Source organism: Fukomys damarensis, unplaced genomic scaffold (genome assembly GCF_012274545.1).
Source record: "Fukomys damarensis isolate Sample0158 unplaced genomic scaffold, DMR_v1.0_HiC HiC_scaffold_39, whole genome shotgun sequence".
Taxonomy (NCBI): Eukaryota; Metazoa; Chordata; class Mammalia; order Rodentia; family Bathyergidae; genus Fukomys; species Fukomys damarensis.
This window is the reverse complement of record NW_022900951.1, coordinates 52,811,123-52,832,156: the sequence shown is the minus strand read 5'-3', so window position 1 is coordinate 52,832,156 and position 21,034 is coordinate 52,811,123. Positions and strand designations below refer to the sequence as shown.

Below are 21,034 nucleotides of genomic sequence, written 5' to 3'. Positions count from 1 at the left end.
AAGTAGAGAATGATTAATTTATCTTATGATTTTTACTTCATAAATCTCCACAATACTGATGCTATTTACCAATAAAATATCTGTCGATCCTCAAATAAAATGATCTGGGAGAAAAGTTTCATTACTTTTGACAACTAATTGTATATGTGTCCCTATCCATCAGTATTCAAAGAAAAACTTAATTTCCTGGGTGTCTTCTACATTACACTGTATGTTCTTTAAGATTGAATATATCCATCTCATTTATATTTGTAAAGCACTATGTAAGCTTACGGAAATTGCCCAACTTATTAGTGACTTGCATTATTTTCTTATTTGTTTTATGTCATATTTCAGTATGATCTAAAATGTGGATGAGGTACTTCTAGACCACTTAGCTGAACAGATGTTTATTTAACATTTGAGAAACTGTGTAGGAGTATTAGGGTCAGGACTTGATGGTGGGACTCAAAGGCTCTTTGCCACAGTTCTCTATTATGCACATTATTTCCAAGACTTCCCAGGTCCATGGGGAACTTTTTGTCATTTATGACTTTTCCAGCCTTGGCCCTTAACTCTGTAATTCCTTTTTCCTCAGCAGTACAGGCTTTCCCGCTCCTGAATTCATCTTTGTTCCCTTTTTTGCCTTTTCCTTTCTTGACTACTTCTGTTTCTTTGGGGGCACCTGTTATTCATAAGTCTATCTCTTTCAAAAATTGAATCCATATTTTAATAAGATCATTCAATTTTTATAATTATGAAGAATTTTATTCTATGTTGTTATTTATCTTCATTGTTTTTTTATTAAATTTCAGATAATATCTGACTTTTTTTTTTTTACCAGAAATTGAATTCAAGACCTTGCACTTTTCTGGCCTTCAGATAATATCTAATTCCAAAGGACTATGGCTATATCCTAAATATCTAGCAATTTATGAAACTTCTTAAAACAGCTTAAAGTGGAATTTAGTACATCTTATAGTCAATATATTGTAGACCTCATGGAAAAAATATCTTTCCAAACAAATATAAACATGGTATTAATTCTAAGACTCATACATTTCCACATTTTTATGGTTGTTTGTTTCATGACTATTTCTTTAATTTTTACTTTATGTTGATAAATGTCTGCAATACGTAACGATTATATTTCTTTGGGGTAGTTACTACTTGTTAATAACAAATCTGAATTATTTTTCTCATCCTCTTTCCCTCCCCTCACTTTCACTTTCCTCCATATCTCCGTCCATTTCCCATTTGAAGACAATCAGTCTCCCTATTTCCTATTATCTTGTTAAGTTTTCTCTTTATTTATATTTTGGGTTTCTCATATAAGAGAAATCATACAAAATTTAAGCTTCTTTAACTTATTGCATCTAACTATGGTCTCAAGGTGCATCCATTTTGCTACAAATGACTCAAGTTTATCCAAGAGAAACACAAGGAGAACAACACTTCTTAACTTATATTCCCATATTTACTAGAGACTGATTTAATAGAAATAGTTTAAAAATTTCCATGTGAAATAGAATTTGAATATTATTTCTGGTTTTACTGCATTACAGAATTTTAAAAATATTTTAACTTATACAAATTAAAATATTTTCTTTGTCCCCCTTCTGTCTCTCTTAGATAGAAGCTTTCTTTCCTTCAATAAATTTTACCTACTCTTAAAAATTTTTTCTTTGTTACATAATATATTCTTATTGCATCTTCTCCTCTCCAACTGAGAAGATGTGTTGTTCTCTTATTAGGGTATAAAATTTGAATTATATTGGTAAAATAGACCTCATTGATTATATTACTTAGGCCTTTTGTATATTGTTGTTTGTTTACTTGATGTGTTGTGTAATAAAGTGATGTATTGAAGCATGGTATTATTATTGTGTTTCTATGATGTCTTCTTGTATTTCTTGTATTGGCTTTACAAAGGTCGTTTTGATGTTATTTGATGCGTAGGTATTAATACATGTTGTATCTTCATTTTGAACATGGCTTTTAGCATTAAAATGTGTTCTTTGTTTCAGTTAATGCTTTTTGACTTGAAATCTACTTTGCCTGATAGTGATTCCATTTGCCTGTTAGCCCTTTGAACATCCTTAAATTTTCCTCTTATGCTTCAATTTCCTTTAACTACCCATCTTCAAAGATATCTATCCTCAACTTTTTGCCTTCTTCACTGGAAGCAGTATCTCTGAAAGCCTAACTTTTGAAGACTGCTTAGAAAGAACTTCCCCAACTGCTGTTATCTACTCTAACTCTATTTTCACATTTTGTGGGACCTCCTCTTTCTGGTGATGATTTTAGATTCATCTTAGGGATTTTGCCCTTTTTTTCCATTAATTCAATTGGTCAAGCATTGTCCTTGCTCCTTTCAAAGCTTTGTGGAAGGAAGATGAGTGATAGCTTGCTGGGGTTTGGTGTTTATTTTCCTTTCTGTAAGGTAAAAATTTATGTGTTCTCTTTTTTGTCAGGTGGAAGGCTTTGTGGATACATGTTTTTCTGGTAGTTCTACTTTTAAATATTTTATTATTTAGTGCATTTTAATTATACAGAATTGGATTTCATTGTGATATTTTTATACTTACTTCCTTTTTTTTTTTTTTTTCCCGGGGATCGAACTTGGGACCTTTCCCTTGCAAGGCAGATGGTGCATTATGATCTTTTTATACATGTGTATGACATACTTTGGTCATATCACATTCACATTACCCTACTTTACTTTGATGTTTTATAAAGTGTGTTTTAGAGTTTTATTTGCCAAGTATTAAATTATTAAAAATAGTTTGCAAGTATGTTAATGGTTACATAATGTGATGATGAAAAACTAAACCATAACTTGTCAAAAACTTCTTTCTTATTGAACATTTGTTTGGTTTCCTTTTTGTCATAGCATATTTGTGCATAAGTTAATTCTAGTGTATACTTAGGGAAGATTTACTAAAGTAGATTTACAGCCTTATTATTAATAACTTTGATACAATTTGAATACAGGGAAATTTAATGAATCTCAGATGGATTTATTTTAAGCTGCTAACTAGGACAGACTTCATCCTTTTTCCAGGTAGCACCCCTCTTTCTTATATCATATATTATGAATCTGGCCTGACCTAGCTGATAGCTATCAGTATAACTATTTCTAGTAATTACAGTCAGCATCTCTGCTGAGGAAAATAATCGTGTCAAAAGAAGTTGTGAAGTAGTATTTGAAGATTTAGATAAAATATATGTAAAATTTGTTATTTTGTAATAAATTCCATGGATGGATTTTCTTTATCTGGTATGTAAACGTGTCCCATGTTAGCAATAACAAAAGAACAAGTGGTCTTTCTTAGCTGTCCTTTAGTCTGAGTTTCATATTAAAAGAGGAGAGCGAGCATGGGCCTAACAATTGTCTGAAAAGGACTTAACTTGCTGACCCTAATTAGTCCTTACATTGACTTCATTACTAGTACAAGAGCCTGATAGTTCAGTTCTGTCCATATTTTTTGTAGTCACTTTTCTCCCATCCTTTTACTTGAACAGTTTTAATAGCTGCAAGCAATCAAGTCCCCTCTTAGTTTTCTTACAACTAGAATTTTCACTGTAAATATCATTTTCTTTTTCTTTCTTTTTTCTTTTTTGTATGGGTGATTAAACTCAGGACCTTGTGCTTTCAAGGCAGGTGGTAGCAACAGTGAGCTAAATCCCTGGCCCTAACATTTTCTGAATTAATCAGAATATTTCAACATGATTCATTCATTTTAGATGTGCCATTGCAATTTTCTATATTTTTGTTTTGATTTTATCTGTATTTGTCTCTGAATATAATGGAATGTCTTTTAATGAGTTGACTCCTTTATAATTATCAAATTACCTTCTATACCTTTTATTTTTTTATACTTTTTGCCTTAAAGTCTATTCTCAATGGTATAAGTATAGCTACACTTGCTCTCTTTTGGTTTCTATTTGCATGAAAAAACTTTTTCCACACCTTCATTTTCAGTCTTTTTATGGCCTCAGATGTGAGGTAAATCTCTTGTAGGCTACATATAGCAGAGTCTTCTTTTTAATCTAGTTGGCCATCTGATGTATTTTGATTGGTGATTTTAATCTATTTACAAAGGAACAGACTCACTATTGCCATTGTGTCAATTGTTTCTGTTCTATTTGTTGATCAGTTATTTTGTTCTTTTTGTTGTCTTCCTTTGTGGTTTGATGATCTTTTTCTGGTGGCATATTTTAAATTATTTTTAATCTGTTTTGAATGTACTAATGGTTTTTGCTTTTGGTGATCACGTGGTTTATATAAAACACTTTGTACTAACAACAGGCTATTATAAACTGATGACATGCTAGCTTTTTCCTCTAAGTTTAATATATTTTCATGTTAGTAACTGTTTTTCTCCTGGAAGGCTTCTTTTATCATTTCTTATACAACAAGTCTAAGTGACAAATTCCTTCAGAATTGCTGGGTATACTATTCTTGGTTGGCAAGTGTATTGTTTATCACTACTTTATTTTTATTAATTAAGATTATTGGTATATTTCTGATATACATAATGATCACATTCATCATAGAGAATTTGTACCTGTATATCTTGTATATCTTAATTCCTCTTTTCTCCCCATTCCGTTACCCACCCTTCAGCTCCTTTTCCCCTCCTCATTTACAAAAGCTTCATTTTTGTTTTTTCCTTCTTTTCTTTTCCCTTCCTTCCTTTTCTTCTCTGTCCTCCCTAGTTCCCCTTCCCATTGAGCATTTTCTTCCTATTTCATAATATCTAGAATATATTTTGGTCCTTATTTATGCTTTCAGTTTCTGGCACCAGAGAAACAGTGCAGTGTTTACACAAGTATGTTCAATTTGTGTCACTTAAGATTATGGTCTCAAGGTGCACCATTTATCTAAAAATGTCTGAGTAGTATTCCATTATGTAAAAATATTACATCTTTGCTATCCATTCATTGCTTGATGGGAATTTGACTGAGATTCCATCTCACCCCAGAGAGAATGACAATTATCAAGAAATCAACCAATAACAAATGTTGGTAGGGCTGTGGGGAAAAGGGAACCCTTCTCCACTGTTGGTGGGAGGGTAGACTCTTAGAACCACTGTGGGAATCATTGTGGAGATTCCTCAAAAAACCAAAATTAGAGCCAATCCCCTTCTTGGTTTCTTCCCAAAAGAATTAAAAGCATCATAGCTCAGCAATATATGCACACCCATGTTCATAGCCCCAGAGTTTGTCATAGTTAAATCTTGACAAGGTGTATTTTTTAAATAGCTTTTTGAATCTATCATCTTATTCCAACCTGGCCTTCCAGATTTCTGTCAAAAATCTACCAATAATATTATTCGGGTCTCCTTGTATCTAACAAGTCCTTTTTGCATTCCCTTTGCAGTTTTCAATATTCTTTCTTTAACAACTTTGATAATTTGTTCATAATGTGTCTGGGTGTGGCTATGTGTGGATTGCCTCTGAGATGTCTGTTGTACTTCCTGGATCTGGATTTCTACTTTTTCCTCTGACTTGTAGAATTTTCTGCCATCATTTCTTTCAATGTATTTTTTATTCTTTTCTATCTCTTTGGTTTATGGTATTTTAATATGATTTTTCTGCTTGATGGTGTCTCATAAGTCCTTTAGGCCATTTTCACTCTTGTTCAATGTTTTTTTTTTCTCTTATGTTGCTATTTAGACTGTTAGGATTTCCAACAACCTGTCTTTAACTTTGCTAATCCTTTATTTGGCTTGATCTTTTCTGCTGTTGAACCACTCTATGGAATTTTTGAATGTAGTTATTATTCTTTAGCTTGATGATTTCTGTTTGATATTTTAAAATATTTTCTGTCTCGGTGAAATCTTCAGGTTATTTTCTTTATGTTAGCACCTTTCTGACTAACTTTTAAAATTTCTGTCTAGGAAATCATATATCTCCATTTTATTAGGTCAATTTCTGGAAATTTATCTTCTGCTTTTATTTCATACACACTTTTCTGTTTCTACATTTTCCTTGACTTTGTGTTGATTTCTGTACACTAGATAAAAAGAGCCATTTCTCCTAGTCTTGTTAGATTGAACTTTAGTAGGTGTTCCTCCTCAATCAACCTGGCCAGAGATTCTAGATGTCTTTAGTCTGTTCTTATTCTCTTGTCATTATTTGTAATGCTCCCTAAGAAATTAGTATCATGTTATTTTTATGCCTTGAAAGATATGGGACATAAGCCAGTCCCATGTGATATAGCTGGAGAGGATACAATATTAGATGTGTATTCCACTTCCTTCTTTCTTTTGCAGAAGCTGAGAGCCAAAGTTTTTCTCCAGCTCATTCTTTCCTATACTAGAAAGAAGATCTGAGGCATATGCCTATATTTCCACTCAAACTGTTCACTTTCAGTCAGGGAAGATTGTAAGTTTAAAAGTCATCTTTATTTGGTCTTCCTTCTTTTAACCCTTTAAATACTTCATTTCACTCTCTTCTTGCCTGGATGGTTGCTCTGGAGCAGTGATGGTGAACCTTTTCAAGCTTTCAATGATAATAGCCGGTTGAGGCATGCCACCAGTGCTCTAGAGAAATGCAATGTGATTCTTATCCTTGCTCTTCTATAAAGCATTTTTGTCTTCTCACTTCTTTGAAGATTTTTTCCCCTCTGTCCTTAATTTTTTTAAAAATTCGAATATTATATGCTTCAGTGTAGATTTCTCAGGTATATATCCTGCTTGAAGGTCTCCGAGCCTCCTGGTTCTGTGGTTTGGTATATATCACTATTTTTTGAAAATTTTAGTCATTATTACTTCAAATATTTTCTTTCATCCTTTTATCTTTCATCTCCTTCGGGCATTCCATCACACATATATTACACCTTTCATAAGTGACCCTCAGTGTTTATATGTTCTTGTGTCTTTTTTTCATTCCTTTTCTCTTTGCATTCCAGTTTGAGAGTGTCTATCAACATTTCTTCAAGCTCAGTGAGGCTTCCTCATCTATGTCCAGTCTGTTGATGAGCCCTGAAAGTACATTCTTTCTGTCATGGTGTTTTTGATTTCCAATGTTTTCTTTTAATCTTTCTTAAAATTTCAATCTCTCTCCTATAATATTGATTTCCCTTTTCATGTTGTCAACACTATTATAGCCCTTAGCATATTAATCAAAATTGTTTTAAATTGTTGGACTAATAATTCTAACATCTCTGATCAGGTTCTGATATTTGATGTACCTCTTCAAACTGTGTTTTGTGCCTTTTAATTTTTTTGTTGCAAGTTATACATAATGTAACGGGTAAAATGAACTGAAGTATATAGGCATTTAGGGTTGAGCTTTCACATTTATTGAGCGTTAGCCTATGTTTATTCTGTTGTAGCTGTAGATGACAGAGGCTTGTGTTCTTATTTTTATCTCTTCTATTGTATTTGATTTTTCATATGGCTTTCATATATGCCATCTGAGAGATACAGGTTTTAGTTATATTTTCCTGTTACACAGGAGCTCCAGTGATATGTTAGTAAGGTGTCATGGGTGGGGAAATGTTGTGTAGGCCTATGATTATGTCTCTTTTCATAAGCTGTGCTCTTGGCCTGGGCCTTTCTCACCTGCTTTTTGTTTTGATTTGTTCTTTCCCCCTTAGGAGAAATAGGAAGACAGACTAGATCTGAATTGAATGTTTCCCTTCACTCAAGTTAGTCAGGTTTTGATAAAACTGCAGTGGATCTTATAAAAATATTTACTTGAGGGAACTTAAGGATAGAAGGCTCTGAGAATACTTAAAAGAAATGGCTGCTTTTCTTTTATCCCTGCCAGAAGCATGAAAGCATGAGGGGATTTTTCTCTGATCTTTATTGTAAGAATCTGATAGGGTTCTTTGAGGTAAAACTCACAAAACTGTGCAGTGCTTCCTAAAATGGTGCCCCTCAATAGTTTTAGCACTCAAATTCATATATAGTAAGCTTCTAGTATTTATTAGTTGCAAATTAGGCTTTCTTATGCTAATAGTGTTTTGATTTTTGGGGGTTTTGTTTTTGGTACCGGGGATCAAACTCTTCTTGCACTTGTGAGGCAGATGGCAGAACCACTAAACTAAATCCTCAGCCCTCCTCATAGTGTTTTCCAAGGAGAAGATTCCTGTTCCTGGGCTGCTTCTGTTCTAGTAAGTTTTGATTCTCTGTATCTGCTTGTGTTTGTCCCTACAGTTTTGGGGGCCAGCAACTTGCCATATGACTTCTCTTCTCTAATGAGTCTAAGAAAAATTAATTTTCAGTTTGGCCTTTTTGTTATAGTTTCAGTGGAAGTGATGAATTCCAAGCTTCTTAGATGCTGAAAAAGACTACTTTTTAAAAAAAAAAATTAAATTGAATTTATTGGTACATTCTAGGTAAACAGTGCAGTTACATTCTTTCCTGGGATCTTGTACCTTTATATGCCAGGTCTTGGTTCTCATTTTTCCCCTTGTCCCTGCCCTTCTTTCACCCCCTTCTCCCCTGCCCATTTACAAACACTTTATTTCCATTTTCACATTTTCTTCTATTTTTTTTCCTTTCCCTTATTACCTTTCTCCTACACTTCCCATTTTCCCTACACCTTAAGCCCTGTTCTACTTATTTCAAATTGTCAATTATCTCATTAGGATCTTATGTACTATTACAGTTTATTCACACCAGAGAAACTATTTGGTATTTACACACGTGTGACTTATTTATTTCACTCAGGAGTATATCCTCAAAATGTACCCATTTACCTAAGAATGAATCTACTTTCTCATTCTTTATGGCTGAGTGGTATTCCATTTTATAGAAAAACCACATCTTCTTTATCCAGGTTCCACCTGATAGCCCGATGGGCTGTTTCCAAATTTTAGCTATTACAAACTGTGCTGCTATAAACATGGGTGCACATATATCACTGTGGTATGATTGTTTTAATTCTTTTGGAGAGATACCCAGCAGAGGGATGGCTGGGTCAAATGGAACCTCTAATCCTAGCTCTTTGAGGTATCTCCATATTGATTTCCATAGTGGTTGCACCAGTCTGCACTCCCACCAACAATGGAGAAGGGTTCCTTTCTCCCCACAACCACTCCAACATTTGTTGTTGTGTGATTTCTTGATAGCAACTGGTCTTTGTGGGGTGAGGTGAAATCTCAGTGTTGTTTTCATCTGCATCTCTCAAATGACCAGTGATGTGGAGCATTTTTTCAAATATTTACTTGCTGCTTTTATTTCTTTGTCTGAGAAATGTCTGTTCATTTCAGATGCCCATTTTAGAAGTGGGTCTGAAAAAGACTACTTTTTAAGATTTTTATCTCTAGAAATCTTGTTTGAGTAACTGTCTTTTAATTAATGTGCTTAATTTTAAAGGGGTTAAAATAAGGCCTGCTACAATATTAAATTTTCTTTTTGTTTACTTTTCTCAAATAGATCCCAAATGCCCAGGAGATGTTGATTTTCATAATAGTGACTGGGACATTAAGACAATCACCAGCTCCTTGAAATTCTACCTCAGGTATGCTTAATTTAAATTGGGACCATTGTTTTCATAGTTGATGAAGTTTTTTATAGATATTGAAGTTAAGTGTTGTTGCAGTTTCAGTAAGTTGGATAGGATTCTCAAATTAAAAAAAAAAGTGATGTGTCAAAGATGAGGATGCATTAAAAGACTTTTAAAATATCCAAATTTAACCAAGGTAAGAATACAAATAAATTGTTTTTGAAAAGGGACTTTTAAAAAATTGTATTATTTAAAAAAGAATGCCCTCAATTATTGAAGTTTTGCCATTTTGCATAAAGTTGATGGCATGATAGGTTCACTAGTAAAATGATTTGTCACAATGCATGATTTTTAACATAATAATGGAGAATATCATTTTGAAGCATCATATTGTATTTGGACAAAAATAATGTATGAAATAGAGAGAGAGTGAAATTGATTATATATCATGCCCTAATCCATATGAAGGAAATAAAAACCACTGCCCTTTCCAATAGTATTTCTTCTGCATCTACCAAATAAGAAATGAACTGCTATTGAAAGGTTTATTCTGTGCCAGGCAGTGTGCTAAATTGCTTAAACTGAGAGTGTCATTGCTTTTACTCACAATAACTGTGCACCATAGTTGATACAATACTCATTCACAGGTGAGGAAACTGAGGTGATCCCTTCTTCCATTATGTAATATCCATAAGCACAGCTAGTATTTTGAACCTAAGTGTTTCTGGCTCATAAGAATATTATTTCTGGGGCCTCTTCCCCCTCTCTCTATTCCCAGGTATCTATGATGACTTTGTCTTTTGAGAAGCTACCAATGAATAAAATGGCTGGGTCTCTAGGTTTTTTAGGAATCTCCATATTGATTTCGATAATGTTTTTAGTAGTTTACATTCCCACCAGCAGTGCAGTAGACTTCCCCTTTCCATGAAGCCTCATCAGCATTTGTTATTGTTTTTTTTATTGTGGATAGCCATTCTTTCTAGAGTAAGACAGAATCTCAGTGTAGTTTTTATTTGTCTTTCTCTAATGGTCCGAGATGTTAAACAAGTTTTTCATGTATTTACCAGGCATTTATACTTCTACTGAGAAGTGTCTTATTTAAGTTGCCCATTTTTGATTGAGTATTGCTGCGGTCTAATTTTTTTGAGTTCTTTATATATTCCAGATATTAATCCTCTGTCTGAGGCGTGGTTGGCAAAAAATGTTTTCCTAGTCATTAGGTTTTCTCTTCATTCTGTTGTTTCCTTTTCTGTACAGAAGCATTTCAATTTGTTATGAGCCCATTTGTTGATTCTTGATGTTATTCCTTTTACCATGTGGATTCTGTTGAGAAAGTCCTTGCATATGCTTATGTTTTCAAAATTTTCACCTGTTTTATCTTCAAGCAGATTAAATATTTCTGTTTTAACATTTAGATATTTAATCCATTTTGATTTTAGTTTTGTGCATGGTGAGAAAGGTGGGTCTAGATTCATTCTACTATATGAGGAGAGCCAGTTTTCCCAGCACCATTTATCTATCTTTCCTCCAGCATGTTTTTACCCCTTTTCTAAAGATCAGGTGGCTGGATTTGTTTCTTCATTCTCTATTTTCTTCCCATTGTTCCGCCTGTCTGTTTTCGTGCTGTTTTTATCATTTTAGCTTTGTAATATAACATGAAATCCAAAATTTTGATGCCTTCTACTTTGCACTTATTGCCTAGGATTGCTTTTGCTATTCTGATTGTTCCTATTTTCCATTTAATTTTGGAGTTGTTTTCTCTAGATCTGTGAATGCTGTTGGTATTTTGATATAGATTGCATTAAATGTGTGTAGTAGTTTTTGAAATATCACTATTTTGACAATTTTGGTCTGCCTATCCAGGAACAGATGATATCTTTCCATTTTCTGATGTCCTCTTTGATTACCTTTTTCAGATTACTGTAATGTTAATTGTAGAAGTCTTTCACTTCCTTTTTTTAACTTTTTTTTTTGGGGGGTACTGGGGACTGAACTCTGGTCCTTGCGCTTGCAAGGCAGGCCACCGATCCACTGAGCTAAATCCCCGGCCCTTTTTTTTTTAAACTTTTTTTTTTCACTTCCTTGTTTAGATTAATTCTTACATATTTACTTTTTCTTGGTATTATTTTGAATGGTATTGTTTTCCTAATTTCTTTTTTTAGTGAGTTCATTATTGGTGTACAGGAATGTTATTGGTTTTTGTGTGTTAATTTTGTATCTTGTTACATTACTGAATTCATTTATTAATTCTAGGGTTTTATGGTGGAATTTTTATGTCTTATATGATGTGAATCATGTTATCTTCACATAATGCTAATTGGAATTCTTCCTTTCCTATACATATCCCTTTTATTTCTTTCTCTTGCCTGATTGCTCTAGTTAATGTTTGATCACTATATTATTCAGGAGTGGTGATAAGGAACATTCTCGTCTTGTTCCTAATTTAGAAGAAAAATTTTCAACTTTATCATTTAATCTGATTTTGTCAGTAGATTTGCCATAAATAGCTTTTATCAGTGACATGAGGTTCTTCTATATTTATTTTCATCAGAAATTTTTGTTATGAATGAATGTTATTTCAAGAACTTTTTCTGTGTCTATTGAGATGATCTGTCTATGTGATGTACATTTATTTGTTGGATTATTCAACTTTTTTTTCTAGCACCAAGAATCATACTCAGGACCTTGTGCTTACCAGGCAGGTGAGGTGCCAATGAGCCACATCCCTGGTCCTTCAGCATATATATATATGGTTCATTGTTAGCAATTCATATGCATCTTGGAATTATCCATTTCTTGTGGATTTGCTAACTTATTAGAGTACAGGTTTTCATTGTAGATATGTATAATCCTTTGGATTTCTGCAGTTTTTGTTGTAATTTCATCTAGTTAATTTGTAGTTGAATTGATTTGGGTCCTTTCTTTTTTTTTGGTAAGATTGGCTAGAAGTTTGTCTGTTAGGTTTACTCTTTCAACAAACCAGCTCTTTGACTAATTGACTTTTTGTATTGTTTTAGTCACAATTTCATTAATTGCTGCTCTAATCTTTATAATTTCCTTCATTGTATTAGCTTTGTATGTGAATTGCTCTTGTTTTTCTGGGACATTAAAGTGTATCAGTAGGTCATCATTAGCTCTGTTTTCTTTTTGGGGGGTTCTTTTGAGACAGGGTCTCACTATGTATTTAAGACTGCCCCAGAACTCACTATGAGCCCAGGCTAGTCTCAAACTCACAGCGATCCTCCTGCCTCAGCCTTCCAAGTGCTGGGATTACAGGCGTGCACCACCACATCCGGCTTAGCTCTGTTTTCTAATGTGGGCATTCACAGCTATAAACTTTCATCTGAAGGCTGCTTTCATTATGTGCCACATATTCTGATAGGTTGCACTGCTAATATTCTTTGATTTTATGATCTATCCAATTTCTTCTTTGATTTCTTCTGTGACCTACTGATCATTCAAGAGTATATTATTGGATTTCCATGTATTTGCTTAATTTCTGTGGTTTCCTGTGCCACTGAGTTCTAGTTTCATTGCACTATGATATGATAATGTGTCAGATTCTTTCAGTTCCTTTGCATTTACTTAAGCATGCTTTATGGGCCAGCATGTTGTCAGTTTTGAAGTGCTGTATTCTGTTGTTGGGAGCAACCCTTGGTAGATATCTATTAAGTTCATTTATTCAAATGTTTTGTTCAGTTGCATGTGGCATTTCTTTTGTCTAGTTGATCTATTTGTGACAGTGGGGTATTGGGGTCACCTAGTATCATTGTATTGATATTTATCTGATCTTTCATGTTCAGTAGTGTTTATGAAGTTTGGTGCATGTTGTCTGGGGCATATATGTTTTTAATTGTTACTTCTTACTGCTGCGTTATTATTTTAACCGATACTTAGTTATCTCCTTTGCCTCTCATCTGTTTTGGCTTGAAGTACTTCAGCATAACTCAAAATAGCTAAATCTTTAATTATTTATTTATTTATTTATTTTTTGGTACCGGAGATCAAACTCGGGACCTTGCACTTGTGAGGAAAGTAGCAGAACCACTAAGCTGAAGCCCTGGCCCCATAATAGCTAAATTTTGAAAGTGGCCTATATATCCATCAATAGATGTATAGATAAAATGTGGTGCTTATACATAATAACATACTGCTCTGCCATAAAGAAGGAGAAACTTGAGTCATTTGTAGGAAAATGGATGCACCTTGAAGCTATAATATTAAATTAGACACACAAGCCTAAATATTGCATAATTTTTCTTATATGAGAAACTCAATATATACATAACTTACAAAGCAAAGTGAAAATTAATAGGAAACAGGGAGGCAAATTTTTGCAAAAAAGGAAGGAGACCTAGAAATGGAAGAAATGAAAGAGAAGGGAAGGAGTTGAAAAGAAAAAGAATTAAGATGTGATATGTACATGTACCTATTTCCAACAGTAAATATAATCATCATTTACTGCAAACATGTACTAATAAAAATAAACGAATTAGAGCCTACTGTTATCTTTAAAAGAATAGGAATGTACTAAAATATTTTAAGCAGGGGGTTGCATAAGAAGATTTATATTTGGGGAAAATAGAATGATGGAGATTAGATTAAAAGCACACAAATGGGTAAATGTAGAAATCAGTTAGCAGGCTATTGCTGTAGTCCAGGCAAGAGATGATGCTCCTCCTTGGACCAGAGGGTCACATTGGATATTGGTAGAAATAAGCATATTCAAGTGATTTAGGAAATAATGATGATAAGTTATATATGAGGATTGGGGAGAGATAGGTAAAAGGATGACACCCACATTTCTAGGCCCATACATCCAAATGATAGCTGTGCACTTGCTGATTGGGGAAATATAAAAAGATGAGATTTGAGGGAAATAACAATTTGGATTTTGGATTTATCAAATTTAAGTGTCACTGAAGAAAATCAGGACACTGTGTTACACAGGCAATTGGATATATTGGACTAAAACTCAGTGATGAATTGTAGGCTTAAACAAAATACTTGGGAATCATTGACTGTATAATAAATGATACTTCAATTCTGGAGTTTAGATAAGATTGTCTAATGAGATCCTCCACCCATTTCTCTTTAGGCTTCTGCTCCACGTGATATACATATCCTGTCTTCACTTCTTAATCCCTCAGTGTACTCTTTAACCCACTGTAATGTGACACTGTCTCACTAAGGCACTAAATAAGCTCTTGCCAAAATCATCATTGACTCCCTCAATGTGGCACACAAAGGAAAATTGTCAGTCTTTACCTTACTCGACGTGTTTGTAGTGTTTGTAGCTGTTAAATCCTCCTCAAAATTTTCTCTTCTTTTGAATTTTGATGTATTGTTGTCTTGTGGTTTTTCTATAACTTCTTTTATCATTCTTGTAAGTCCCTTTTATGGTATTTATCCCTTATCTTTTCCAGGGCTTTCTTCCTTTTCTACTACATTAAAGGGATGAAAATCTCAAATTTCTGTAGGGCCCAGAAATTGAAAATGAGCAAAGTAGACTAAATAAACATACTGCATATTGCACCTTTATTTTCATGGCAAGTTCTTTCTCTACATACAAGTAGTAATATTATTTACTTCTATAACCATGTGGGTCCAATAGAGATAGATCTTTCCATTAGTCATCAGAAATGAGAAATATGTATTTTTATATGAAGAATATTAATTTTTTATATTTTGATTATTGGTTAAGTTCCATTTTGGTTTTATATACTGTGCTGCCCAAATAAGAAATGTCAGAAAGACTTCTATGGCTGTTTGACTGCTACTTCACAGTCACTCTTTGCACAAAGGCATTTATTCTCACGATTTTAAGTATTCACCTCGGTTCATGGCAGACTTTTTCTTCTTTCTTTGCAGTACTAGGGATTGAACCCAGGATATCACCAGCCTTGCTAGCACTTTTTATTTTTATTTTGGGACAGAATCTTGCTGAATTGATAAGGGTAGGTTTGAATTTGTGATTCTGTGTTAGCCTTCAAGAGTGCTGGGATTACACTTACATGCCACTGTGTCTGGTTCTGTGTCCAGCTTTTTAATAGACATTTCCCCTTAGCTAATCCAATGTCTCTGTGGTTTAGCACCTGTACTCCACTCTTAATTATTGTTCTAGTCACTCATCAAAGCCACATTACTCTCTCCTTTATCATCATAATCATTGAAGGAATTCTTTTAAAATTATCTTTCCAGGCACTATCTTCACCTTTTCTTTTTATATCTATTTTCACTATTTTTGTTTAGATCTTTATTATCCCTTGCTTAGATGATTATAAGAACAGTGGCAGACAGTATAGGGTAGTGAACACCAGGTACCATGGAGACAGAATGTGTGGTTCTGCCATTTACTAGCTATGTAATCTTGGATGTGTTTTTTTTTCTCTTAATAATTAATTATATTGGTACATTTTAGATATACATAACAATATTCATCACATGGAACATATACCTATACACAATATTTCTTGATTCTCCTTTTTTCCTCTTTCCTGCCCCTCCCTTTAACTCTTCTAACCCTCCTTTTAAAAAGCTTTGTTTCTATTTTTTCCTTCTTTCTGAGTGTTTCCTTCCTTTGTCCATCCTCTTTCCTTATCTCCTCTTCCCTTTGGAACATTTTCTTCCTATTTCACAATATCAATTATACAGGATTTAGCTCAGTGGTGCTGCTGCCTGCCTTGCAATTGCAAGGTCCCGAGTTCCATCCCTGGTACCAACCCCCACAAAAAAAAACTCCCAAACAATATCATTTATACATTTTGATCATTATTTAAACTTTTGGCTTCTCACACCAGAGAAACAATGTGATATTTGAACATGTGTGTACAATTTACTTAAGAGTATGGTCTCAAGATTCATCGATTTACCTTAAAATGTGTCAAGTTCCTTCTTTATGGTAGAGTAATACTCCATTGTATAAAAAACACATCATCTTTATCCATTCATCAGTTGATGGGCATTTGGGCTATTTCTAAAATTGAGCAATTATAAAATATGCTGCTATAAATGTGGGTGTGCATATAGCACTGTGTCTCATGTTTTTTAATTCTTTCAGAAAGATACCAATAAAGGGTAGAGCTGGATCAAATGGAACCTTTAGTTTCAGTTTTTTGAGGAATGTCCACACTGATTTCCACAGTTGTTGCACCAGTTTACACTCCAACAAACAGTGGAGAAGGATTCCTTTTTCCCCATTGCCCCACCAGCATTTGTTATTCATTGATTTCCCCATAATAGCCATTCTTTCTGGACTGAGATGGAGTCACAGTGTTGTATTAACTTGCATTTCTTGAATGACCAGTGATATTGAACATTTTTTTCATATATTCATTTGCCCTATCATTTTTATTTATTTATTTTTTCCAGCTTTTATTGAGTTTATTGGTACATTTTAGGGATACAGTACAGTTACATTCATTGTTGGGATCATGTACCTTTACATGGCAAGTCTTGATTCTCATTTTTTTCCCCTTACCTCTGCCCTCCCTTCACCCCCTCCTCCCCTCCCCATCTACAAACACTTTATTTTCATCTTTTCATTCTCTCACATTTTTTTCTTTTCCCTTTTTGTTCTTCCCCTACGTATCACACCTTCCCTACACCTTTAGCTCCTTTCCTCCCATTTCTAAATGTCAGTAATCTTATTAGAATCTTATGCATTGTTGCAGAATATTCACACCAGAGAAACTATTTGGTATTCATATATGTGTGGCTTATTTATTTCACTTAGGAGTATATCTTCAATATGTATCCATTTTCCTATAAATGAATCTATTTTCTCATTCTTTATGGCTGAGTAATATTCCATTTTATAGAAAAACCACAACTTCTTTATCCAGTTTCCAACGGATGGGCAAATGGGCTGTTTCCAAGTTTTAGCTATTACAAACTGTGCCGCTATAAACATGGGTGCACATACTTCTCTGTGATATGATTCTTTTAGTTCTCTTGGAAAGATACCCAACAGAGGGATGGCTGGGTCAAATGGAACCTCCAGTCCAAGCTCTTTGAGGTATCTCCATATTGATTTCCATAGTGGTTGCACTAGTCTGCACTCCCACCAACAATGGAGGAGGGTTCCTTTCTCCCCACAACCCCGCCAACATTTGTTATTGTGTGATTTCTTGATAGCAGCCATTCTTTGTGGGGTGAGGTGGAATCTCAGTGTTGTTTTCATCTGCATCTCTCGAATGACCAGTGATGTGGAACATTTTTTCATATATTTTCTTGCTGCTTTCACTTCTTTGTATGAGAAATGTCTGTTCATTTCGGATGCCCATTTTTGGATCGGGTCTTTATATTTGGGGGGACTGATTGTTTTGAGTTCTTTATATATCCTTGATAATAGTCCTTTGTCTGAGGTACAGCTGGTAAAAATTTTTTCCCACATTGTAGATTGTCTCTTAGTTCTGCTAATGGTTTCTTTTGAAGTACAGAAGCTTTTTAGTAAGATGAGATCCCAGTTGTTGATTCTATCTGCTAGTTCCCGTGCTACTGAGGATTTGTTCATAAAGTCTTTTCCTATACCAATGTCTTCCAGAGTTCTGCCTAACTTACCTTCCAGCAAGTTTAATGTTTCTGTTTTAATATTTAGATCTTTAATCCATTTGGATTTTAATTTAGTGCATGGTGAAAGATAAGGGTCTAATTTTAATCTGTGGCAGGTTGACATCCAGTTTTTCCAACACCATTTATTAAAGAGGCTATCTTTCCTCCACTGAGGATGGTCAGCTCCTTTGTCAAAGATGAGGTAGCTGAGTACATCTTGGTTTGTTTTTGTGTCTTCCAGTCTGTTCCACTGATCCTCAGGCCTGTTTCTTTGTCAGTACCATGCTGTTTTTATCACAGTGGCTTTGTAGTATAATTTCAAATTGGGAATTGTTATACCCGGTGCCATGTGTCTGTTGCCTAAAATGGCTTTTGCTATTCTAGGTCTCTTATGGTTCCAAATGAATTTGTGGATTCTTTTTTCTAGTTCTGTGAAATATAGTGTTGGAATTTCAATTGGCATTGCATTGAATGTATATAGAAGTTTTGGTAGTATGGCCATTTTCACTATGTTGATTCTTCCTACCCAGGAGCAGGGGATATCTTTCCATTTTTTTATATCCTCTTCCATTTGTTTTTTCAGAGTGCTGTAGATTTCGGTGTAGAGATCTTTTGCTTCTTTTGTTAGATTGATTCCTAGATACTTTAGTTTTTTGGATGCTATTATAATAGGAATTTTTTCCCTAATTTCTCTCTCAGTGAGTCTGTTATTTATGTATAAGAAGGCTATTGATTTTTGGGTGTTCAACTTGTATCCAGATACTCTACTGAATCTGTCAGTTAAGTCTAGAAGTCTTTTGGTGGAGTATTTTGGGTCTTCATTTTAGAGTATCATATCATCAGCAAATAATGACAGTTTAACTTCTTCCTTTCCTATCTTTATTCCTTTAATTTCTTTCTCTTGTCTAATTGCTGTGGCTAATGTTTCCAGAACTATATTGAAGAGGAGTGGTGATAATGGGCATCCTTGTCTTGTTTCTGATTTTAACATAAAGGTTTTCAGTTTCTGGCCATTTAATATGATGTTGGCTGTTGGATTTTCATAGATAGCCTTTATTAAGTTGAGGTATAGACCATCTATTCCAATTTTTTGCAGGGTTTTTATCATGAATGGGTGTTGAATCTTATCAAATGCTTTTTCTGCATCTATTGAGAGGATCATATGGTTTTTGTCCTTTACTTTGTTAATATAATGTATTACATTTATTGACTTTCGTATGTTGAACTACCTTTGCATCTCTGGAACAAATCCAACTTGGTCAGGATGGATGATCTTCTTGATAATCCTCTGTATTCTGTTTGCTAGTATCTTAGTAAGGATTTTTGCATCTATATTCATTAAGGAGATTGGTCTGCACTTCTCCTTTTTAGTTGCATCTTTCCCTGGTTTGGGAATCTATCATTTTTAAAAGAAGATTGGCTAAGAGTTTATCAGTTTTATTTAATTTTTCAAAGAACCACTTATTCAATTCATTGATTCTTTGTATTTTCTTAATCTCAATTGCATTAATTTGTCTTCTAAACTTAATAATTTTCTCTTTCATACGAGCCTTGAGCTTGACTTGCTCTTCTTTTTCTAGAAGCTTGAGGTTCAACATTGGGTTATTTATTTGAGCTTATTCTGTTTTTCTGCTGTGGGAATTTACCACTATACATTTCACTCCCTCATAGGATTGCTTTCCTTGCGTCTCATAAGTTCCAGTATGTTGTATTGGCACTACTGCTTAATTGAAGAAACTTACTGATTTCTTCTCCAATTTTTTCTGTGACCCATTGATTTCTCAGGTGAGGTTTCTTTTTTTGTACTGGGTATCGAACTCAGGACCTTGTGCTTGCAAGGCAGGTGGTGAAACCACTGAGCTAAATCCCTGGGCCTCACGAGACTGTTACTTAATTTCTGTGTGTTTATATATTTTTTGTGGTTTCTTTTATCATTGATTTCCAATTCCATTCGAGTATGGTTTCATAATATTCACAAGATAATTTCAATTACTTTGCATTTACTTAAGCATGTTCTATAAACTAGTATTTGGTTTATTTTGGAGAATGCCCCTTGTGCAGCTAAGAATGTGTATTCTGATATTCTGGAGTAGAATGCCATGTAGATATCTACTAATTCTGTTCAAAAATTTTGTTCAGGGCCAGGGATTTAGCTCATTGACACTGTGCCTGCCTTGCAGGTGTAAGGTCCTGAGTTTGATCCCCAGTACCAGAAAAAAAAATATGTCCTGCTATTTCTTTGTTGATTTTTTTTCTATCTTTTTGATCTATCTATCTGTGACAGTGGCATGTTGAATTCTACCATTACAATTGTATCAGTGTTTATTTGAGTTTTTATATTTGTTAATATATGTTTTATATAGTTGGATGTACTGGTATTTGGTGAATATATATTTGTGATTATTAGTGCTTCTTGCATTGTTCCCTTAACAAGTATGTCATGACCTTCTTTGTCTCTCTTGGTCAGTCTTGGCTGGAAATAACTGCAAATAGAATAGCTACCCCTGCTTTTTTTCCAGTTTCATGTGTGCAGCATTGTTTCCCATCCTTTGACTTTCAGTCTATGAATTTATTTTTGAGTTAAATGTGTTACTTGTATGCAGCATATTGTTGAATCTCATTTCTTGATGTATTCTGACAGTCTCTTTGTTTTGATTGGTGAATTGAGACCATTTACATTGATGCTTATAACTGATACATATTAACTTATCCTTGTTATGTTATTTTCCTGTTGTTGTTTCTCTTTCCTCTATATTTAATTGCTTGCCTTGCCTGGTGAATTCATTTCTGTTGGGGTTCGTGGAGTTGTAGTCTTCATTATCTCTTTCTAGAATGTCCTTTAGAGCAGTTTAGAATGCTGTGTTGGTGGTCATGGATTTCCTCAGGTGTTCTTTATCATGAAAATATTTTATTTTTCCATCAGTTTTGAAAGATAGTTTTGTGGTACATCAATTTGGGTTAGAGGTTGTGTTCTTTTAGGGCTTCTAAGCTGACTTTGATTTAAGGGTTTGGATTGAGAATTTTTTTGTAATTTTGA

The 21,034-nt window shown here is 34.0% G+C and overlaps 1 protein-coding gene across 4 annotated transcripts in view; it reads left to right on the top strand.

The window, feature by feature from the left end:
- The window catches only part of Ophn1 (oligophrenin 1), a 418,396-nt gene that overhangs the window by 296,751 nt on the left and 100,611 nt on the right, over positions 1-21,034 (top strand). For all 4 annotated transcript variants that reach the window (XM_010632184.3, XM_010632183.3, XM_010632182.3 and 1 more), the window contains one exon: positions 9,375-9,459. In XM_010632184.3, the coding sequence (XP_010630486.1) occupies positions 9,375-9,459 (85 nt within the window). The remainder of the gene's footprint in view (positions 1-9,374; positions 9,460-21,034) is intronic.